Source organism: Dermacentor andersoni, chromosome 3 (assembly GCF_023375885.2).
Source record: "Dermacentor andersoni chromosome 3, qqDerAnde1_hic_scaffold, whole genome shotgun sequence".
NCBI classification, from domain to species: Eukaryota; Metazoa; Arthropoda; class Arachnida; order Ixodida; family Ixodidae; genus Dermacentor; species Dermacentor andersoni.
The window spans coordinates 37,044,081-37,069,026 of record NC_092816.1 but is presented as its reverse complement, the minus strand read 5'-3'; the positions used below and the strand labels follow the sequence as shown (position 1 = coordinate 37,069,026).

At 46.7% G+C, this 24,946-nt stretch overlaps 1 protein-coding gene and 1 long non-coding RNA gene across 2 annotated transcripts in view; one reads left to right on the top strand and one right to left on the bottom strand.

Annotated features, from left to right (window-relative positions):
* Positions 1–24,135, bottom strand: LOC126520718 (scoloptoxin SSD14-like). The gene is made up of 7 exons (XM_072286664.1): positions 24,063–24,135; positions 22,964–23,117; positions 13,859–13,928; positions 13,292–13,479; positions 8,511–8,748; positions 1,360–1,536; positions 1–144 (listed from the first exon to the last, which is right to left on the bottom strand). The coding sequence occupies exons 1-7, from the start codon at positions 24,133–24,135 to the stop codon at positions 1–3; spliced, it is 1,044 nt and encodes a 347-aa protein (XP_072142765.1).
* The window catches only part of LOC140216705 (uncharacterized), a 48,013-nt gene that overhangs the window by 4,615 nt on the left and 18,452 nt on the right, over positions 1–24,946 (top strand). The gene's annotated exons all lie outside the window — the stretch shown is intronic.

Here is a 24,946-nt window from a genome sequence, read left to right as displayed (position 1 = left end):
TCATGCTCCCGAGCGGCTGCCATCAACATGCTTCATGTCGTTGGGTGCCAGAAGAGAGCCGCTCTTTGTGACGATGATGCCCGTGGCTGCAGACATGATGGTCTTCTCTGTAACGCTGTCGCCCAACTGGTGAAGAAGGGATACCTGCGACAGGGCGTTTCGTGTAGGCATGGGTGCATAGTAACGTTAGATTGATGGATGTGGCGTTGGTGTATGCACGGGTCCAAAGCCCCTAGGTAAAAGGCTTCAAGTTAGCACCATTCTTTCATCTGGCTGCAATCTTTCTCAAACTTGAGCTCACCCACCACTGAACGTGCGTGATTGGTTAAGTGCAGTCACATGGCCCGGAAAAGATTTCAAAGTTTTTATCACCAAGCATGATTTACCCCGACATATGCACGAACAAGCTTTACCGCACGAGAAAGTGGTTCAAAACGAGTTTTGATAATAAATTTTGTGTGACACAACTACTTGTTTTTTTCCACGCGCGTGAAGAGGTCTGAAACGTTTTGAGGGGGCGCTAGCGGCGCTCCATGTAGGCGTACAATGACTGGAGGAAGCGAGTGCGAGAGGGAGAATGGCGATACCTTGAGTCATATCTAGGGACCTTACACAAGCAGCGGCGCATCAACCAGCATGACAAGGATAGTATGTATCCGAGCGTTTCCAAAGCACACCTCCAGGGGAAATGGGGCGCTAAAATGTTTGTAGGTATTGTTTAACCTTGGTAGGACATAAGGTAGTATAATAGCAAGAGCTTGGTGGCGCAACCCACCGCCCCGTTCCAAAGGAGACGCTCACAACATCCGTCCGTCCGTCCGTCCGTCCGTCCGTCCATCCATCCATCCATCCATCCATCGTACATGCGGAGCTGAACTGGCCCGCTAGCTTTGGTGAATCGTGCCCGAACAAACAGGCAGTAACTGAAGATGTTTAATTAATGAACGCAAGGACTCTATGTTCCACGTTCACTCTTGTCGCTATGATTGTGTCTCACCGCAGTACACAAGATGCCCTAATGCATAGCGATTTGCTCTTGCGGCTATTCGTATACTTCGCCGCGGCGCTGTGTTCTCCGTAAAACTTCCTTCCTGGACAAGTTGGTGCGATTTGGACAAAATGGCTTTAGGGCACACAAGAGAGAAACACAGACACACTGGCGCCCTGCGTGTCTCGTGTTTCTTTCTCGTGTGTGTTTCCTTAGCACTCTGAGATCATTTTGTTCTCGGTGCGCGCTGTTTTTCATCAATTAGGAAGTGTCACTGTGCTTCAGCGCAAGATAATTTGTACAATATGCTCTGCCTCAGGCACGTTTGTATTCCGGTGAAGCATACAAAAGCGCGCCCGTGAATATAGTACGTGCTTGAGACACTTCTCATGGCCCTCAGAGCGACAGCGTACACGTACCGGGTCGAAGTGCTCGGTCTTGGGCTCCGCAAACACCGAGTTGGGCGTAGTAGAACGAAAGGTGGGCTGCACACGCGCATCGTTCCACACGCAGCGAGGCAGCGTGTACTTGCGAACGCAGGTGATAAGCTGCAATTAACAAACGTTGCGAAAATACTCAGTACCCCGTAACGACGCTTACTAAGAGAAGAAGCGATGAAATGTTCGGTTGATCAAAACGAGAAGTGTAACTGGGCAATAGCCAGAGTGCACGCCGTGCAGGGTATAGGACTGAAAGCCGCAGCCTTGGGATACTAGCCAAAGGACCTAGCGCTGTTCATCCAAAGCTTATCGATGGCCACTGACGTTCGGTATTGGCCGCTGCATTCGCTTAAATATATGTCTAACGTTTGGCTACCGTCACTGGCTAGGAACAGTTCTATCGTAAGAAATAACTTCGCGAATACAGGACTTGTTTCGTTGAGACTACACGCTTCGAATATTCCATGTTCTAGTGAGGACATTTTGCCCGCCTAAAAGATGTAGCAAGATGGATAGCCATCTTCTAAGAATAACCGATGGGAACAGACTCAAATGCGTATGATGTTCAAAGTATGGAAGTCTATTTAAAAAAAAACGCCGTGTGGAAATAATTTCGCGCAGTCAACAGAGATTTGCGAATAAGCTACCACCCAAGTGGCATATTCTTAGTGCTTTTCAAACTACAATAACACCGCTTGCAGTTTGCCTTGAAAGTACGTATCAATCCTGGCAAAAGGTATTTCCAAACCACTATCTCACAACAGAAGCCAACACTTATAGATGCAATTCCGACGGTGACACAGCGCGTTCGGTTTGGCCGTGGCCAAGCTTCTCCGACGTATGGAGATCGAATTAGTTAAAAATATTAGCATGATTTTGCTGATTTGATGTTGGCAGGCGGTATTTCTTTTTCTTTTTTTTTTCGTAGGGTGGCAAGCTCTTCTGCAGCACTCTCGTGGTGGGGCGGGGAGGAGTGAGCTGGTTGTCACTCCGCTCGCTCGCTCGCTCGCTCGCTCGCTCGTTCGCTCGTTCGCTCGCTCGTTCGCTCGCTCGTTCGTTCGTTCGTTCGTTCGTTCGTTCGTTCGTTCGTTCGTTCGTTCGTTCGTTCGTTCGTTCGTTCGTTCGTTCGTTCGTTCGTTCGTTCGTTCGTTCATCGTTCGTTCGTTCGTTTGTTTGTTTGTTTTTGTTTGTTTTTGTTTGTTTTTGCTTGTTTTTGTCTGTTTGTTTGTTTGTTTGTTTGTTCGTTCGTTTTTTACTACAATTTTTTTTACTATCTGTGATTTGTGCTATGCAACCAACCACCGTCATAATCTTTCTTGAAGTGAGCATTCAAAAATCGCAAGAAGGCCACAGCACTGACTAACAACCAAGCGTCTTTATTCTTTCAGTCAGCATATATAAACTCTACCGCTATCTCAAAGCATAAAGGCGAGAGTAACTCAGCATGCACAGGGGAAATAAAGTGCAATCAATGAGATATATTTCCGAAGCCTTTGACATTCATAATAGCGGCGAAGCATGTGTAAGCCTCCCCTCCATTTCTCTCCTTCCGAAGGCGATAGCCTTCCTATGTCATTGATTGCAATTTATTGCCCCTGCGCATGCTGAATTTCTGTCGTTCTTGCGCTTTGAGATAGTGGTAGAGTGTATATATATGCTGACTGAAAGAATAAAGAAGCTTGGTTGTTAGTCAGTGCTGTGGCCTGTGTCCCTCTCTTCGTCCTGTTCTTTAGCGCTGTTTCCTGATCGGTTCGCGCACCTTTCGTTGTTTCACATAATAATTTTCAGTAAGCATTTCTTCCTTACCTTTTTTAACATCTGAATTTGTAATCACGAACACTTTCTTTATATAGCAGGCCATAAATGTCGAAGTAGAGCTTTGTTTCGCAGCCTAGTGGTGGCGCGTCAGACAGTGATCTCCCGAAAATTGACACGCGCAGCTTTCCCGGAGTTAGAAGACGAGTTTCTGAAATAACATATTTGAAAGAGTGATTTATTTCTAGGTGTTTTTTTCAATGCATGTCCAGCGACGCCAAGTACGGGCATCACTTCGAGGATGCCAGTTTCCCAGTAGCCGGTTACTGAACATGTGATATGGTTATGGTAGCGTGAACTTTCTTTCATCGCATGTCACGCGGAGAAGCGGCAGCATTGCCGGGCGAAAATTGTCCATGCTTTACCAACAACAAATACGAAATGTATGTTACACGGTCCTGTGCCACCACAGCACCAAACCGTGGCTCCTTTGCCTTGCGGAGCACTGGGCAGGCATTGTAAAAATGCAGGACGCTGTAACACAGGAACTGTGTGCAGGAGCAGGAAACTGCTCAGTGCTCGTCACGCCATGAGAAGGTCGTAGTTTTTTATTTTTAACTATTTATACTCGATGTTCTTTGAAAGTTTTCCTAAGTGTCGGCTCAAGACCTCAGCAGACGCCGCGGTGGCTCAATGGTTACGGCGTTGTGGCTGCTGACTACGAGGTTCCCGGTTCTATTCTCAACCGCGGCTGCTGCATTTCCGATGGGGACAAAGTGCAAAAAAAAAAAAAAAAAAAGACGTATGTTGTGCTTTGCGTGCTCGTTAAGAGAGACGCCGGTGGGCAACGAGCCGATCCTACGGCGTGCTACGTAACCCACTGAACAGTTTCGGTTCCTCAACCACGTATTTCAATTCAATTCACCAAGATATAACATGTGCGTGCAGTTTCATGCAATGATCACTGGAGGGAACTCAATAGCAGCAGTGTCTACGGGCGAAGCGTTTAAGCCAGCGTGAAAGTGACGGTTTGTAGATATATTTGGCTTAGGTTTGTCCTTCTGGCTTCAAACGGCTCCATGACTTTGTAAACTCACCGTTTTCAAAAAAGTACTGCGTTTAAAATAGTTGGATAAGCATGTTAAGACTGCCTGACGGTAGGATTGGCAGTCTTAAATCCGAGTGGTAGGACCACTCGGATTCGGAGACGCGATATGGAAACCATTACGCCACGGACGCATGCGTCGGCAAGCGGCACCGATCGACCTCATGAATTTCTCGCGGAGAAGTCGCCGCGTTGAGTCGTTTGGCGCGTTTCGATTTGGCCAGCTCGACAGGCTAAACCGCTGCGACTACACCTGTTCGCAGAGTCCTCTGCATTCACAAAAGTATAGGTTGCTTCGAAATTTAAGAAATTGAAGGCAGGTAAAGCGCAAGAAACAAAGCCACAACAGCGTCAGAATCCACAAGCACGAAGAGCAGACAAGCCCGTGTACCACTCATCGTTCCCGCGGTAACTGAATGATTGCAGCGCCAAAGTTCCCTTTTGTAAGTGTTCTAGGAAACTGCATGGTTCTATATCAGTATTTTTAGTGCAATAAACGAGAAGAAATGGGGTTAACGGAGGGACCCGATTTTTATTAATCATATCATATGAAGCCAACAAACATTGACACCAAGGACAACGCGAAGACGTGAGATCGCTCCCCACCTGCGGCAAGTTCTTTTTTTCTCCACTTTCATTTCCAATAATTTATCGCTTCTTTAATTCACGTATTAAGTACAAGTAATTTCCCCCATGTTGTCCTTGGTGTCCATGTTTGTTGGCTTCTTATGATATATTTTTAGTGCAGGTATATATAACAAGACAAAGTGGTTGCAGGCAGTGCGTTGATTATGTCATTCGATAGTTGGGGGGCTATTCTGCAAGTGTCCACCTATTGGGCCTGTTCATTTCGTCTGGTTCTGAAGTACTGATTGCCTTAGGGCTCCTGTCTTCTTCTGGCGCGTGCCCCAGCCCAGCCCACCAGAACTCCAGCAGCAGACAATGGCCATGTCCACAAGTGGACACTTGCAGAATAGCCCCCCCCCCTCCCCGCCCCCTGCTGTCTTTTACTTTATCCTCTCCTCTAGACTCACCACTATAATCTCTCTATATTCTTTTACTACCTTCTCATACTGCATTTCTGCTGGCCCTCGTTTAAATGTCAGCGTACCGCGCTACACAGTTACAATGCGGTCAGCAATAATGTCCTTCCAATTCTTTTCCGTTGTTTGTTTTGTTCATTTTAATAAACCACCACTTAGGCCTACTTCTTGATGTATCGCCAACTTCATCGTCATCTTCATCGTGCCTTCATCGGCAGGTATATATTAAATGCCATCAAGGCATTTAATGAAGTTGGAGTGGCAATGTTGTCGAATGTGGTAGCGAATCTGCAACCGGTTGGAATACAGGCTGTCAGCACAGGTCTGCAACAGCTACTTGACGAATATGCCGACGTGTTTGCTCCGGGACTCGGCCTGTGCAAAGGACCACCGGTCACATTTCAATTGAAAGAAAACGCGTGTCCACGGTTCTTTAAGGCCCGTACTGTACCCTACGCTCTCAGAGATAAGATGTCTGAATCGTTGGATCAGCTGGTCGCGGAAGGCGTTTTGACGCCGGTAAAAACCACTGAATGGGCAACCCCTGTGGTACCCGTTTTGAAGGGCGATGGGTCCCTCCGACTGTGTGGAGACTTCCGTATGACTGTGAATGCGGCCACTGTGGTAGAACAATACCCGTTGCCTCGAGTGGACGACATTTTTGCTAGGTTAAACGGTGGCGAAGTATTCACGACCTTGGATTTGCGTCAAGCCTACAACCAGTTGCCATTGGATGAGGAAGCAAAGAAGATAACAGTCCTCAACACCCAGAAGGGTCTCTTTTGTTTTAACAGATTACCGTTTGGCGTAAGTTCTGCTCCAGCCATATTCCAAAGGCGAATGGACGGACTGCTGGGGGATATTCCTGGAGTGCAGGTGTACCTGGATGACATTATCATCGCCGAGAAAAAACATAATTCATCTAGGCTCAAAACCGTGCTGCAGCGGCTGCGGGAGTATGGTCTCCGACTGAACAAGGGAAAGTGCAAGTTTCGGCAAGACGAAGTCACATTTCTCGGTCATCGTATCGACGCGATGGGTCTGCGACCGAAGGACGACAATATCAAAGCCGTTGTTGAAGCCCCAAAGCCCACCTCGGTGAGTGAGCTGAAAGCTTTTCTCGGTTTCATAAATTACTATGGCAAGTTCCTGCCCAATCTGGCCATCATGCTAGCTCCGCTACATGCTCTCTTATCCAAAGGAGTCAAGTGGCAATGGAGCCAGGGACAGGAGAAAGCATTTCAGCAAGTTAAGCAGGCAATTGTGGCTTCCAAGTTTCTGGCTCACTTCGACCCGGATAAGCCACTGCGGCTGGAGTGCGATGCATCATCAGTAGGCATTGGGGCCGTTTTGTCGCACCGCGTGAATGGTGTTGACTACCCCATCGGATTCCGGTCCAGGACACTTACCAAGAGCGAGCGCAATTACTCGCAGTTAGAAAAAGAAGCTTTGGCACTGGTATTCGGCGTCGCCCGGTTTAAAGACTACCTGTACGGACATCAGTTCGTCTTAGTAACAGACCACAAGCCTCTTACTGGTTTATTCCATCCAGGTAAAGCCATACCACCGATGGCGGCCGCAAGAATACAGCGTTGGGCCTTGTTTCTTGGCAACTACAACTACACATTGCAGTACCGGAAGGGCAGTGACCATTCCAATGCTGATGCCCTCAGTCGGTTGCCCTTGCCAGTAATGGAGGAACCGCGGGACTCTGCTGCCGACGAGTACGTTTTGTATGCCCACTCTCTGGAGGAAACAGCGCTTTGCGCCCGCGAGGTTGAACATCTGACTAATCGAGACACCAGCCTTCTGCAGGTTAAAAAATGGATTTCCCAGGGATGGCCGTCAAATCTTCCGCAGGGCCATGAGCATCTCCGGCCGTACTTCAACAGAAGAACAGAGCTTACAGTCAGCCATAATTTGGTGTACTGGGGACACCGCATTGTTCTACCCCTGGCGGCGGCAAGGCGTGTGTTGCGTCTTTTGCACGAGACACACCCCGGCATGACAGCCATGAAAACCACAGCGAGAACGTTGTTTTGGTATCCGGGACTGGATTCCGACATAGAGCGACTGGTGAACTCATGTTCCACATGTGCGCAGGCTTCAGCGATGCCACCATCACAGATACCTTTGGCCTGGCCAGCCACCGGGGAAAGGTGGAGCCGGCTGCACGCAGATTTCGCAGGCCCGTTGGACGGACAAATGGTCTTAGTCGTCGTCGACTCGGAAACGAAATGGATGGAAGCCATTCCAATGAAAACTGCCACTTCGCAAACCACGGCCAACGCGCTAAGATCAATATTTGCACGGTTCGGCCTTCCAAAAACCTTTGTTTCTGATAACGGACCACAATTTGTGGGCAAAGTTTTTCGTGAGTTTCTGGCACGGAACAATGTGCAACAACTCACAACAGCCCCTTATCATCCACAGTCGAATGGGTTAGCCGAACGAGCTGTGCGTACGCTCAAGGAAGGACTAAAGAAGAACCCCGGAATAGACCTCAAAATACGCATAGCGCGGGTTTTATGTCGATATCGCCGAACGCCCGTTAAGGATGGAAAGTCGCCGGCGGAACTCTTATTGGGGTACCAAATAAGAACAAAGCTGGTCTGTATCGCTCCCGATGAAAGGTCACCAGAAATCCAACCACGAGTTGGAGGGTCTCCAGTTCAGGCAGGTGACCCAGTCTGGATGCGCGATTTCCGAACAAGTCGTCGCAGGTGGATACCAGGAGTAGTGCGAGATCAACTGGGGTCCAGAATGGTCACTGTTGATTCCGGGAAAGGAATTCAGCGGCGACACTTGGACCAGGTGAGACGTCGAACTGTCTCAGACTCTTCCTCGACACAGAGGGTAGCCGTAAACCCTGCAGATAGCACTCCAATCACGTCGCGACATAGTCCGGAAGTGGCCCAGACGGATAGCCCGCCACCGTTACGAAGATCGACCCGACAGCGACGGCCTCCTGAACGCTTGGACCTGTAAGAGGGGGAGAAGTGATGTATCGCCAACTTCATCGTCATCTTCATCGTGCCTTCATCGGCACTACCATGGTCATCAGGACACGTGAGCAGCGGAACACACGGACGCAGGCTGCAATAAAGCTGTGGTGCTTGCGGCGTTACGTCTGACTGATGTCAGTGTTTTTAAGCCTAGTGCGACATATCACTTCTTACCTGCGCCACTGCAGAGATGGCCGGGAGGCCTCCGCTGCCGCCGAAGGCGCCCACCAGCTCGGAAGGCGTGGAAAACTTGGTGATGATGGTGGGGACCATGGACGTCATGGGCCTCTTGCTGGGACCCAACTGGTTCGCCGGTGATGGGTCCAGGTTGAACTGCTTTCGAGGCATGGCGAATGCGTCCATGTAATTATTGAGCAGCAGTCCGGACGAGGACTCGAAGCCACTCCCGAACCTGTGTTATAATTTATGCGGAGAAACCAGCAGTGACAGTGATGAAGCCCGCTTCGCGACTCCGTCGCTCTCATAATCGCCAGAATTTGACTTAAAGGCATGTATTAAATTCATCCAGCATGGAGCAATGAAAGCATATTATCATGTGTGATCTGTCAATGGCACTATAAGATTATGATAATATTATTATGCGGAAAACAAAGGTAATTTTGAGTAAGCGAAAAATAATTTATGATCTGCAGTCAGCCTCTAGAGTCTGTGCAGAGGTATGTCTATCTGGGTCAGTTACCCATACGAGATCATAATTATGCGAAACTTACAGAAAAATAAAAGTAGGTTTGAGTGCTTACCGCAGGCATTACGAAATCCTGAATGATAGCATACCCCTATCTTTGAAAACGAAAAATACAATCATTGCATTCTACTGAAGGTTGAAAAAAATCGAGTACAAATTAAGGACCGTGCAAAGAGTGATTTAAAGAACGTTGTTAGACGTAAAGTTAGGAGCCAGGAAGAGAGTGGTGTGAATCAGAAAACAAACAGGGATAGCCGACATTGTAATTGACATCAAGAGATAAAAATGCAGCTGGGAAAGGCATATAATGCGTAGAGGAGATAACCGGTGGACGATAAGAGTTACAGAATGGGTGCCAAGGCAACAGAAGCGCAGTTGAGGACGACAGAAAATTAGGTGTACGAAATTAAAAGATCATAACTTCAATATTATAGCGACAAAATATTTACGTGCGCGCCTTCGATAGCTGCATTGCGTTACATTTGATAATGGCGGCTCCCTTTTATAGGCGGCCGCTAAAGACGAGACATTTATTCGGAATCATAACGTAAAAGAGAGTTGTCTTTTCTTTCCTCGCCATACGTGTATAACATTGATTAGGAATTTTATTTTTGTTAAATGAAATCCAACTGTTTCTTTTTATTAAAAACGCTTTTTGTTCCTGAATGTTGGATCCCTCCACAAAGTCGCGCTTCAATCACTGCACCCACAACTATATACCCTTGCTGCATGATATCCGTGACCAATGGCTCTGGACCGCTTCTCGCCTAAAGCTTCGCGACCCATTTGAATCGACCTTGACCGGACGCGGTAGGTCGATGGATAACGCGGATGGATAAGGCGTTAAATAGCGGTAATGGCTTATAACGATCGGCACGTCATCAGCGCACCTGGCGCCGCCATCTCCAGTACTTTGCTTGCGCCATGATTGCGCCATAGAGTAACATAGTAAACGTAAAGAGCGGACACTTACGTCAATGCTCCGTCAATGCTACTCGCGGCGCCGCCCGCACCAGTTCTTGTCGCCGCAGCGCTGTCGTTTGTGCTGGCCGAATCAAGTTTCATAACATTCATAATGATACTGGGCTGCGTGGACATGAGCAAGTGGCACAATGATTACGCTTACTTAGACAATTCCCAGGGGAGTTTCTGTGCGACTTTTCTAAATCTTCGAAGTAGTAAAGGCAAGGCGCAGAAGACCAGGACTCAGGAAGGACACAAACGACAGGACCGGAGCCACTCACAACTAAGTTTATTTTCGCAACAAGCCTGCCTTATGTAGGTTATTCACGCCTAGTCACGCTCAAAACTTTAGAAGTAAAAAAACAGCAATCTATCGACCATTCAGGAATGTTATCAGGTACGTATTATCGTATGAGCAAACAAGAACCACACGTGGATCAGCACAGGAGGCAATTGATCTAGTATAGTCTTTTTCCAAGCCAACGCAGACAAAAAACCAGACATAAAAAGTACCGTCTACATTTCACTACCAACCAATCAATCCACAACATAACACACTTCAAACGCCTAAGGCCCAGTCAGTGATAGAACCCGCACGACTATGGGAATAATGACCAACGAATAACACGGAAAAAACATGAAAAATGCGTCTAAGTACAGTGTCTGCGTCAAAACTAAAATCTCTAATAGTCACTCACCTAAAAAATTGATAAAACATGTGACCGCGCGAAAAAAGAACCACGTGACAAACAATGAAATGGACAGAAGTGATGAACGATAAAGGTCTAAAGAACAGCGTCTGCGTCACAAAAAAAAGTGTAACAAAAGCTTGAGCCACTAGAAAATCGTCAACAAAATAAAAACTAGTTAAATAAAAGGAAGACAGACGGTAAAACCAAATGAAATCACTTAACATGAGGCCTAAATGAAACCTTCTAAAAAGTCGTCTCCTTGTCACTAAGCATAATGGACGGCCTGCTGACGCATGCGTTTCCCTCATTTTTGATGAAACAGGCTTCCACAATTTCCCGCTCAAACCTGTCTTTTCCAAACTTCAAAAATTTAGTTTTGTCAAACTAAGGGCGGCAATTAGAGCAGTCTGCAATGCTCTGCAAGGAAACTCCCTTCCTTGTTGCGCAGATTACGACAATGTTCCATTGCACTCTCATTGAAGCATCGACCTGTTTGTCCGATATAGCTGCGACCACAGCTTAGAGGGATTTGGTAGACTACACGTGTCCTGCATTCAGTGAACTTCTTTTGATGCTGGATTGAACAAACCGGGCGTTTCTCTCCGTTCATCGCACAAAGCTTAGACAGCTTGCAAGGCGCCGAGAAAACAACCTGAACGTTATGCCTACTTGCCACTTTCTTAATGTTGTGCGATACGTTATGAAGGTACGGAATTACCGCCACAGAACTGCGTGAAACTGGCTCCCTGATAAGAGGCGGGTGCTTTAGCTTTTGGAGCATCGTTTCGCAGACAGCTGAAATCAGACATGGCGGGAAGCCTGCCTGTTGTAGTCGATGCACTTGAGCGCTAAAGCTACTTGACACCAAATGGATACAAGACTTAGTTAAAGCCGTTTGCAGAGAATTTGTAGCAATTGCACGCTTTACAATCTTGGAATAGGCGCTCTCAAACGGTAGCAGGCCTTTCAAAGAACGCGGATTGTACATCCAACAAATGCCTTCCTTTGGAAACACTAGCCTGATATCCAAGAACTGGAGTTGACCACAGCTCGGAACTTCCTTGATAAACCTGAGACCCTGACTGTGGTTCGAGAAGATAGTCATGGTTCTCTCAACGTTAGAAACTAATTCGTGCTCAGGGACGTCCTTCAAGATGACCAAGAAATCATCAACATATCTGTAAATGGACGCTACATGAGGATCACAAAGATTATTACTGATGTCAGCTCCTACAACAGATAGGAAGATATCGCAAAGGACAGGAGCTACAGAAGAACCGATGCATATCCCTTTCTTCTGCACATAAAACTTTCCTTCAAACAAAATGGCGGTTGAGTTCAGGTAGAACTCTAATAAGGAAATGAAATTGTCCACGCTTACACCTGCAGCATTCTGGAAGCGGACTTCAGCATTTGATTGGATCTTGTCCCTTTCGCGCGCGCTGTGTGTGTGTGTGTGTGTGTGTGTGTGTGTGTGTGTGTGTGTGTGTGTGTGTGTGTGTGTGTGTGTGTGTGTGTGTGTGTGTGTGCGCGCGCGCGCGCGCGAGCGCTGGCACACCCTATCCTGCACCTGAACTGCTGCAGCAGTAATTCTAAACTAATTGTTCTAGAGATTCAAAGTTAGTGCTACAGCGCCAAGCATATACGCGTAAGAGGGCGTGTTTAGGTACTCTAGATAATATTATGAGCATTCCGAACACGTTCCGTTATGAATTTCGCGCTATTCTAGCGTAGCTCCCTTTTTGTTGCTGGGAAAGGCCACGGAAGTTTGAAGGTGTCTTCCTTCACCTAACGCATTGAACGCAGCATATTTAGGGGCAATGTAGAAGACGCTGACGCAAACGCTGACACGACACCTGCTAGGCGGTGCGGGCACATCAAGATGGTGTCGCGTCCTGCAATTCACCTCTCGGAACGTCATCTGACATACCAATACTCTCTGGTTGGTCAAAGGGAGGCGGCTGGTATCGCGTAAGAGTGATGTATAAATTAATTTCTACCGGCAATTTTCTTACCAGTAAAAATGTTCGTGCGACTTAATGCGGTGCAAAACAACCACAAGAAACACGTGCACCAATCGACCGCGCAAAAATATAGTTAATGTTCTGGTCCTACAGCTCCGGTTCTATCGCAACCGAAACTATCGAACCGCAAAAATGCCCTAACGCTATAACCAATAAGCGCACCGTTCACAGCAGCCCATTGTCTCTGCAAAGTTTGCTTCCCTGGAATACGGGTTGAGATTCAGCAAGGTTGCGCTAGTCTGTCGCTACGTTGTTGTCTTTTCTCTTTTTTTCCTTCTTTATCAATGAAGGTTCGTACAGTTCTCAATAACCACACCCCGTCACGTTATAGCCAATAAACTCATTCACAAAAAGACAGGACACATATACAGCACTATCAGTTATTACGACACAATCCTAAAACATATGCGACACATAGACAAGCATGCACCAAAATTTCAAAAGCAATAACTTTGATTACCATGCGTTCACGCCAAGTTTCACCTGATTTGGCTCAGGACTGCGAACGAGTCGCAAACATCTCCCTTCTGTTCCCGGTGCCTTTTTGCGCTGTAAGGTAAAGAAACTCACATTCCGTTGAGCCCGGACGTGACAGACAGAGCGTCGCCATTCGGCGCGACGATAGTCAGCTGCGCGCCGCCAAAGTCCGCCTGGGGCGCGTACTTGATGCCGTACTTTTGTGGCGATGCCAGGGGCTTCGTCTTGTCGTAATTTTGCGCAGCGAATCCGATTACGTCGGTCACCATGCTAGTCTGCCTCTGTAATACAGAGACAAATCAGCCCTACTTGGCACTATACTGTTCGTGGATAGTCGGTTTATTCGCGCAGAAAAGTAGTTAGTCGGGACTAGTTGGTTGACTAACCTTGAAGAAACAATAGTAAGTAGTGATAGTGTTTTCTAGATGAGATTAGATAGATAGATAGATAGCTAGAGATAGCTAGAGATAGCTAGAGATAGCTAGACGTAGACGTAGACGTAGATGTAGATGTAGATTGATAGTACATGCGTGCATGTTTGTGCGTGCCATGTGTGTGTGTGTGTGCGCGCACGCACGCACACCTAAATGTTTTGTCGATAACTACGACAATTAATTCTGTGCATTTACATTTGCCACCGAGTCCTTGGAATGTACTCACGTCTTTGACGTTTTGATCGTCTCCAAGCTCCGGCCGCTTTGCCAAGGCAAACTTCAAGGCCTCCACGAAACTTTGAGGGAGAAAGGGAAAGCGGGGTACAGTGTCTCAATCGAGATGTGTTCAGCACAGCTTCAAATGAAATAAAACGAGCAGCTTAGGCATTAACTTTATATATATATTAACGCGAGAACTCTAAGAGCCCCGTGTTGCAGAAAATACGGCGACAGCGTCCAGTGTCGGACGTCATTCCGGCAAAGACATAATCGAACAACCTATCTCCCATGTGGCGCAAGGAAGTTACTGAAATACTTGTATTTCTTATACTAAAATACGCATACAAATCGTAAAGTACGACTTACACACAACCTACAGATATGATAGCACCGTATTGTAATTTGACTACACGAGAAAACATAACTATGTTACGCAAGAACTCAAAGAAAGCCCTTTTCCAGCGTTTCTACCAATCATAGACCGGCCACGGCGTCCGCCATTTGCGCGCGCCGGCGCGCGAGTATCTTGGGGGCCGCGGAGCGTCGCTCTCGGTTCCTTGCAATACGTCCAGATGGCTCTCGCCTTCGCATCATCGTGGCCTACGCCAGAGCTCGCGTTTCTGCCAGAAAGCCTGCCTTCGTTTATAGCGTTCGCGGCCAGCGTTTCCCGGTAAACATTACGGTTACATACGCTCTAGTTGATGAGAAGCGTGAGAAACAGTCAGGGAACTTTGAATGCTATCGCGTTCCATCCTTAAGAGGAAGCTTTAACTCGGACCCAATTCCGAAGCGGCCTATTCAAATACATCTAAAACGCAAAAACGTTTTTTCTGAAATAACTTATGGACCGATTTTAATAAACTTTGTTGCATATGAGTGAGAAAGTTAAATTCTAGTGACTGTCGGAAGCGTAATTTCGATTTAGGGCCTGAGTTTTGTTAAAAAGATTTTCAGAAATTCGGAAGCTTGAAAACATAGAAGCACGAAGTTTACAAATTGATAGCTCTGCATCAAGAACAGATATTGCAGTTCTGTAAACGGCACCCATTAGATCATTGAAAGTGGACAAATTCGATATGTCATTTTAAATTTTACGTGAATTTGTTACTTTGTGAACACGGGTTCTGCAAGAACAGTTTTTTTTTATATTACTAACTTTTTTACATTCATCTGTAACATACCAATTTTGTCCGCTTTAAATGTACTATTAGATACAATTCACAGAACTCTGATATCACTTTTCATTGCTGAGTTAGAGTTGTGAACTTGATAGTTTAGTTTCCTGAAAAATTTCAATTTTTGCCAATTTTTAACAAAAAATTGACAATATAAATAAAATATTCGAAACGAACAGTCACGAAATTTTAAGATTTTCTTTTAAATGCAACAAACCTCGTCAAATTTTGTGCAATGGTTGCTGATAAAAACTAATTCTCCTTTTATATGTATATAGATAGGGGCACCCGAGCTAAAGCTTCCTCTTAAAGGCGAAGCTGAAGGGTCCTCCAAATTTTTCTAACTGCAGTGGCTGTAATGCTAATGGCTTCGCCGAACAGTACCTTTCATTTGGCCAGCAGCGGTCTCTTTTGTTTTTGCCTCTGGCATTTAGCGCTGTTCCGTCTTGTCGGATGGATTATTACAGAAAAGGAGGGAGCACCCTACAAACCACAATGTGAAAATGTCACTAATGTTGCCAACCGTCCCGAATATGACGGGACCAGGTTTTGTTCATAACGCCTGAGAGCTAGCTCGGTTGCACATTCTTCTGTTTTGTCTTTTGTGGCGTTCTCGTAAACATAAATGCTGTTTAGTTGTTGTCGCGGTTATATTTCAGTTGTTCGTGCTTGTGTTTGTGAGGTAATTAATTACTGCACCTTTCTTGACGTACATGGCCGACGGGGTTTAAGACTAAAAAAAATTGTCGTACTTCTGTTCCACGTAGAGTGCTCGGCGATTGAAACGCCATACTCTGAGCGTATTCGACTGCCGCTCTTTTTGCGGCCACCGTGGGCGCTGGGGAACTGATGCATTGTATTGTGCGTCGAAAGCTAACGCCGTTGTGAGTCATTGTGACTGAAATTCGTGCCCCAGCAATCAACCGGCGCTCACCAGTAAAAAGCGCCGGCCGCCATGCGGGGCAAGTATCGCGTTTCAACCTCTCAGCGTTTACACACCGGGGGCTGCTAGCACTGACAGGGTGGCCAGCCACCGCACACCTCCGCCAAGCCTTCTTAAAACCCTTCGGGAAGGAACTACGTTGGTTAACGGCCTATTTCGAAGCACAATTCGGAGACGTTATCACTCGATATCTGCGCCTGTATCAGTGTTCCTACGTGCATTCCTTTGAGCACCCACCTGCCTTAACCCTTCAATGCCAGTAATATTAGGGCACAGTAGAAAAAAAGTTCTTTCAGCAGATTTTGACTTTATTTATCCCTCGCAATCGATCCCCACGAATATTTCGTGCGAATACCAAACTTCGTATGATTTTGGGGGGTATTTCGGAAATTCACGATATCGAGCACACAGGCCAACCAATGTTTCACACATATTGGAAGAAAAAGAAGTGAGTCTGAGGCAGTTCCTGGCTTAACTTTAGCAGAGCTGTTTATTTTTCACTAAAGATGACCAGATAATTAACGAATTCCTGACGCGACCTTTTCTGGTAACCTATGACTGGTGAAAATACTGAAAGCCCTTGTCATTCTTGTTTTGCACTTTGCTGTCGCAAAAATACTTTTGGTTTTCCTTTGCACCCTATATAATCGCTTGCACGGTTGGCGTGTGCCGCTGACGGCTGGTCATTGTCTGGTGCTGTCAGAGCTGACGCTGACTAGAAGCATGAGGCGTAGCAAGGTGGGAGGGGGAGGGAGAAGCATTGCGAACACGCACCCCCCCCCCCCGTGCACCCCTCTCTAAAATTTTGTGTACCAAGGATACCAGCCATAGAATGACATGCGACTACACCCGCATGGCCCAACCCCCTACTCAGGTCCAGTGCGGCTCCACGCCCACAAAAAATTTTCCTGGCTACGCCATGCAGGTAGCTGCTTCGTCCGGCCTCTCTTCCTTTCAGGCCACTGTCATCGCTTATATATCTTCCCGCGCAAGGCGCGCGTGAAGCCCCATCAAATCGTAAAAGCACCTAACGTTCCTTCATTGCCGAAAAAAAAAAAAACAAGGTCCTTTTCAAGTCCTTGAACAACATGTTGCTACAGCCATTAAGTGCCGCAAACGCCGAATGACGCGAATTCGCCACCACAGGAGCGACAACGGTAATGCAAACGTAAACTGTATCCTCAAGCTCACTACATACGCGTCGTAATATTTAGGACGTTAACAATCCGAAGAAAATTTTGTAAGCATGCCATTGTACTTCTGCGAAAGTAGTGTGTGCCATGAAGTAACCATCTCGCAGCGGCTGAGTAAGGACGGGCCAGCACGTTTACTACGGGAGCCGGCCTGGCCAAGGGCTCGGGCGTGACGCCTGAGGAGCATCTAATACGGCGATCGCCCATTCGCGCGCTGAGCGTGGTCTCTTTGGGAGCGATGCCAGCGTCAAGCTTGTCGTCACGGCTGTTATCGTGGAGCTACAGTCTAAAATCTTGATTAGTGAAATGATTAATTCGGTAACATGCATGGCGTACATCAAGAGTGCCCGATGTAAAGCGATTCACTTACTGGTGTATCCTGGCAGGAGACATGGTGGGATATGTGTGCTTTTCCTCAGTCTCTTCGTGGGACCTCACGCTGCGATTGAACACGAAGTGTACCACGGGTAAACGTGCGAGCGTAAAAAGCTTACAGTTGCCAGATTAGACAGTTCCTAGATCATGCTGCACTCTGTTTAGCATATGCTTGTCTATAGAAAGCGGTAATGGTACATTCTACCGCAAAGGTTTAGGTACCGCGCGATCTGAGAGAACGTAAGATTTCCAAGCAGCATATGTGACCGCATAACTAGTAAAAGCGTACAACATCGTGTTGGTCGGAGCACACTTGTACTAAACGGTACATACGCTCCAAGGCTGCGGTGGTATTCAGTATTTTCGCCTATCCTGCAGTCCATAAACGTTTGCGGTGGAATTTACATGCGCCGATTGGGACGTACACTGCGATACATATGCGATGTCAGATCATGCGTGGCGGTAAAATGTGTTCACCAGTTCCAGATGAATGTAGATTAGGTAAGTTATTATTATTATTATTATTATTATTATTATTATGCGGAACCTAAAAACCCATTTGAGAACATTGAGTTGATTCTTTTGTTCTTTTACAGTTGATGCTTAGACGTATGAGATTATGTATTATAAGCTTTGCTTCCTTGGAGTTAGTACGGATGTCCTTGACACTGGCTTTGTGATTGCCTTGTTTTTCTATTTCTTCAGCTGAACCTATTGTTCCTTTCAATGTTTTGCTTGTTGTTGCCATTTTGTAACCTCTGCCGCAAACTGCCGGGCCCAGTCCTTCAAGCCGCCTGTTGGCTTTGACGGGCCTGAACCTCTCTGTATCCTCTACAAAGTGGCAATAAATATTATTATTATTATTATTATTATTATTATTATTATTATTGTTATTATTATTATTATTATTATTATTATTATTATTATTATTATTATTATTATTATTATTATTATTATTATTATTATTATTATTATTATTATTATTATTATTATTATTATTCACAGTGCTCAGCGATTGAAACGCGATACTCAGAGCGTGTGGCTGCCTAGAACTTCTTGTGGCGCAGATGGTTGCTGGGCACACCAATCTGATGCATTTTTTTATCACCTGAAAGCGAGATCGTTTGTGATGCATTTTCTGATTCACTGGGCCCCTCAGCTATTACTCATGCCTCATCAGGGGCCCTATAATGTAAAACTATTGCAATCTCTTTTTATTCCACTCTCCCGACGTCAAACTTCCGTAACTGCCGACGTCGGCACCGGCCGGTGACCCGCAGCGTTGTCTTAATTAACCGTTCTCCTCGTTTGTAAGAGGTCACTTTTGTTTGCTTTAAAAACGAACAACAATACCTGCATTGCGCGGGGTTCATCATATCATTGGCGAGACAAGAGGCGAGGAGAACGCTCAAGTGGAGAGGGTTTCGATGGGGCCGAGCCAGCGCAGTGAGAATAGATAACCGGATGAGGAGGGTGGTGCCGACGTCTGCCATTGGTCAGCTACACCTTACTTTGCTTGCGGTGGCTGGTCGAATATTGGGGCGGCATGCAACGGAAGGTTAAGAATGCCGCTAGAAGGGATCCTGAGCAAGGAAGAGTTGACAGAGTGATGTCGTACACGTTCCGAAAGCGCTCGATAACGTTATACGGCCACGCGAAAAGTTTTATTGTACGCAAATAAACCCATGCTCTCTGGCAGGCGCGAGTAGCCGGTGCCTGAGTGATCGGCACTGGCTACTTTCGATTCCTTTCGGAACGGGGCAGTCTCTGGCTATGAAGAAGAAAAATCATTTTTGTTCGGCGTATTAATGCATCTTTAATGCGTACGCGTCACTTTGACGTGCTGAGGTTTCACGGTTTTGGGACGTCGCGAGACAGACAGGCGAAGTAGGCGCAGCTCGAACACTTTTGACCAGTAACAGATGACTAATGGCAAAGTGGCGTCGAATCAGAAATAATACCGTTTCTTTTGTTCGGCCTAGCCATGCATAATGAGTGTGCACATATCATATGTTTTCGTGACATTTTCGTGACAGGTGAAGAGGGGGGAGGGGGCGGTCCGAAAATTTTTTGAGCAATCTTGAAAGGCTGATTGCAGAATTGGAATAGAACATTTTGGAATAGCTTTACGTTATAGCGCCTCAGTAATGCAAAAATTTCAGGCTGCCTTTTCGCTGAGAACACTGCCTTTCAATCGCTGAGCACTGGGCGTGCAACGCAACTCGCTCCATACTGTCATTTACAGTTTCCAGTGCAGATCAGCCGAAATGCAGCGGGAGTATACTTCTCGTTAAGTAGTCGCTCTATGCAATATCAACATAGTCATGCGTGATAAGAAGAAGGCCAGTTGAGAGAGAACGGTTGAAGCCCCCAAAATATTAGGTAACACAATTATTATCTCATGATGGAGGGCTCGCGGAGATTACTCAATTCGCACGCGTTCATGTGACGACCCTTGCAAATTTCTCTAGGCACAGGCACTCGGTTGCAGTGGCACCTGCCCGCTCTATATATCATTGATCCCTGCACATCTGTCAATTGCAAGTTTTATGATTTCAGTAAACACTCATTCTGGCAGTCGTCCGCTCGGTCCCTGCGAACATTGATCTTGGCACGTCTTCTCGTTCTGCTGTGGCGATGATCTTTTGAATATCGCCTGCAGACTAGTGCTGCGGGATCATGGATCACGACGATCATGGATCATGGACGATCATCAATGAGCCTTTTAAAAGGATGCTAAACAGCAACAAGCTTTCTTTAATTTTGTTTAATTGTTTGGAATTTTTTTTTTTATTTCATACAGTTTATACGTTTCAGTGGCGATTTAGCGGTATATGAGAGAGAAATGCGCTGACATTACGTCGCACCATCTTGAGGTCCCGGATTCGTAATCCATACCGCGTTGACGACATTGAAAATTGTTGTTGGGAAGATCACTCGACACAGGTCCTGCATCTTATAGGAGCGAAAAGTACCTGACGGTGGTTCGGAGCACACTACATATATACACGCTCTTCTAAGTCCTTTCAATACCCTACCTCTACCACGCGACCAACTCCTCAATCTTCAAACAAGTACCCTTTCTTCCTACTTTGACACTGTGATTTCAGCGCATTACACAAAGACATCAATCACTTTGAGCTGGTGAAGTGTTGTCTCAAGATTTCGTTTTCGCTAATCTGTCGGGAAAATATTTGCTATTATCGCCGCAGTTATAAGCAGGAGTTCTCGTTCTTGAATGTAGTGTGAAATCTCATCCGAGAATACGCCAACGTGACGTCGCAGTATTTAGCTCGCCTTGTTGCAGGAAAAGTGTCCAGCTTAGGTTACATATTTAGATCACTTATAATTGCGATCTCTTATTTATCAATACAGAATTAACTATAATTGATAGGCAGGCAAAATGCAAAACGCCATGGCATGTTTGCGTGTGATGATGTTGGGAACCTTCTAATGGCATTTCCTTTGATTCAAGGTTGCGACAGATGGTCCCCTATAACCTGTTTCAGCTACTTTCCTATTACCGTATTGTAATCTATCACTCTGCCATTCTATATCTGCTTCATCTGGTTAAATTACGTTTTTGTGTGACAATCGTGCACCCGTCTTTCGCTTCCTTTTTTATTATTGCTTATTTTTTTCATGAATACTCGTATTACCTCGACCTCTGACCAGTTAACGCTCACGTAGAATCCCTGCGCTTCTGAAATGTAGACGCTTCCTGCTATTCTGGCTGGGCAAATATCTTAGAATTTTGTTACAACCAGAAGCATGAGAATACCGTAAAGTAGGTTTCGAAACAAATATTAAATCAAGCCAAGGAAAAAGAAGCCGAATATCGAATACTAGAAAATTTAACACAAAGTATAATGCGTACAATTTTTGTGCAAGAAAACACGTGCATAGTTGTCTTTGAATGTTTTCTGCAGCAGCCACACGCTTTACCTTGTTCCGAATATTTGCTCCTGTATTTTGTTCCCTCAGGAAACTAACCCGGGCCTCAAAAAAAAAAGTTAGCCTTTTTTTTCTCTTTTTCCTTGCCTGTCTCCGAATAAATTCATGGCCTTTCTTGTTTCCTTCATTTGCGTCTATTTACAGTCCCTAGTTGTTTCTCTGACTTTCTTTTTGACCAGTGCGCGTTGTTTATTGGTACTTCCACTTACCTTGTACTTGATCTCCAACTTTCTGTCGTCTCCCGCCCTCGCGTGTCCACGTGTTTGTGGTGCAAATGTACGTACATTTTCGCTGTCCATTCCGTTTCATCCATGCTCCGGAGCCCTTCTATATAACTAACTTTGCTATGTGCTTCTCTTACTTCATTGGGACCCAGCCGATGTCACCTTGCACTGCCTAATTTGGAGTTTTGCCGTGACCACCCAATAAGAATCGGCCCATCGCGCTTTCGTTACCTTGCGACCCTGACGTGATATCCGATTTTGATCAGATAACGGAGCTTGCAAACGTTAACGCAGTGAGCATTACTCCTTTCCGAATTCCTCGCCCGATTCTCGTATTTATTGTAGGCCTAAAATACCCCGTTTCATTATAGGCGGATACCGCTCTCCCCACCTGGCTCTTGTTTCACCCTCAGGTTTTCTTTGTGGGCATTTGAGTAAACTATTCCTGCGTTTATGTACACGCGCCGCTATTATATTGCTTTAATTCAGTGTATGGCGTCTGTAGTCAAGCATCCATGAAGCCAAAGACACTTGACTGAAGCCTAGGGCGCCTTGAAATGAAGGGCGGTAGCACCACTTTCGTTTTCGGTTCTTTATTTTCCAGCTTACCTGTCGGCCTCATCACATAGTAAGAGAGACTGCTGTCGTATTACAAGGATGTTTAATTTACTGATACAACTTTACGTTTTGTTCATCTTTATCGCCTTTAGGTTCGACATCTGATGCTGTCACATGCATGCGCGCGTGTGTGCGCTCCGGACAGGTTCTGGCTTCAAGCGCTCTCAACAGCCGGCGCTGTAATAACGTGAAAGCATCGGCTAGTTGGTTGTCCATAGTGAGGCGGGAAACAGCGATAAAGACACGAACACGGGTGAAGACGCATGAAAAACGGCACGTTGCGCAACTTGTATTTTTCAATGTGGCTTTCCCTGCGTCCATGTCTTCAGCTCTGATGCTACAATACTTTGACATTTCAACTGCAATGTCATCCAAGCGGCAAATTCACCGCTGAAACCGACGCTCTTTCACGCCGGCTATTCTCCCTATACCAAAGCTGACTCAAAGTGCTCCTCGCTTTGCCTAAAGATCCCTAATGGACAGGGTGATCAGTGCCGCTTAATGTAAGTGCATATATTGGCTTGCCGTTTTCGCCACGTCTCAAGGCAGCATCCTCGGCCTCTACGCCCGCAGCGCGGCAAGGCGACCCGAAAAGCAGGCACGCACGTGAGACAGAATGACGAAACTCACGCCACGTTTATCTTGTGGACGGCCACGGCTAGCACAACGCCGGCGCCCGGAATGGGAGCCGAGTGTATGTGCTGGCTGTCCCCTATCCTGGATGACAGCGGATCCTGCCAGACGGGTTGGTATCCCGACAGGTCGCTTTTCTTGAGGGACCCACCTGCGGAAAGAGTGAGAAAATGGAGCTAGAAACGCCGCCCCCGAATGATGTTTACTGTCGGTGCGGCCACTTCTCACGAGCAACCCGTCGCAGGATCGAAACAACTCCAGATTACGATCACGAAATGAGGATACCCTCCCTAACCACTGGTTGTCGCCGGCTGACCTTATACGACGTTTCCAAATTGCATCTCCGTCTTTTCGCGGCCCACGTGTTCGTGTTCGGGAGTATATTGTGTTTGAAATGAGGCACTCCCGAGGTACCTCACATTACACTAGCTGCCCAGAAACATTTGTATTTTGCGGAGTACTCAAACCCGCCCAGTGAGCTCCGGCTGATTCGATAGCCTGCTACACTTCTACATCGGGAGCGCAGTGAGTAGCAGCACAGCAGACAATCGAACTAGCCGGGGTGATCGACTGCCAGGACATCGCGACGTCCTGCTGTGGATGTGCGCCCTGATTAGAGAACTCCACATTGCGCATCGCCACCTCGGCCAGGTAACACGTGAAATCCTTGAAACGTATCGCACGGGAAAAAAAAATTCTCTCTGCGTCAGCCAGCCATTCACAATGATGCGAGCGATGTTGTCCTGGGTGCCGTACTGGTGCAGTGGCAATTAAGACGGCTCGGAAAAAGTAATCGCCTACGCCAGCCGAACTCTCTCTCTCGTACAGGGGAAAACTAGTCGACTACCGAGAAGGAACGACTCGCCGCGGTGTGAGCGGTTATCAAATTTCGCTCGTATTTGTACGGCCGTTTATTCAAGGTTGTCAGCGATCATCGTTCTCTTTGCTGGCTGACTAACCTAAGCTACCCATCTGGCCTACTGGCGCTCTGGAATCTCAGGCTTCAGGAGTTCGACGTGACCATAATTTACGAATCATGGAAGAGGCACACCGACGCCGACTGCCTCTCGCGGTCACCCGTCGAGTCCGCAGGTACCAATGACGTGGACGTGGACGCTGTATTTTTCGGCGTCCTCGACGCCGTCACCATTCAACAGGAGCAACGCCATGACCCACAGTTGCTCCGACTAATTCATTTCTTGGAAGGTCGAAGTAAAGACGTTCCGCGACTCTATGCCAGGGGACTGCCGTCGTACAGGCAATCACTCAGATCACTCAGAATAAGGAACACACTCGTATGTATTGATTTCATTTATTCCCAATACTGCCAGTCACATTTCGTACGATGATTGCATGAACTTTTCTACCCGTGGCAGCACATGCCCGCTTGTCGTACGGGCACCACTTCGAAAACGAAACACAAAAAACGTGCCACGATGAAACCACCGCCGGTCATCTAGGCTACACGAGAACATTGTCCCGACTCTGAATCCAGTACTACTGCACGAAGCTACCCGCTGCTGTAAAACACCAAACGTGCTGACTGTCAAAGACGTAAAGCACCTCCCGGCAAGACTGCAGGTCCCTTACATCCAGCCGAAGTACCAGGCCAGCCATTCGCCCAAGTTGGAATGGATTTCCTGGGCCCATTTCCAACTTCTACAGCCGGCAACAAATGGATCGTTGTTGCCACCAATTACATGACGTGCTACGAGGAGAGGAAAGCTACACATTGGGGCACAGCAGCCGAAGCAGCTCACTTTCTTCATTGAAAAAGTCGTCCTTAGGCACGGCGCCCCAAAAGTAGTCATCACAGACAGGGGAACTGCCTTCAATGCCGAACTCCCTGACTCGGTTCTCAGACTCAGTGGTACAAGCCACTTGAAAATAACCGCATATCTCTCCAGACCAACGGCCGGTTAACCATACCTATATACCGACGTTGAATTCACTCAGCGCGCCGAAGAAGCCACACAGCTT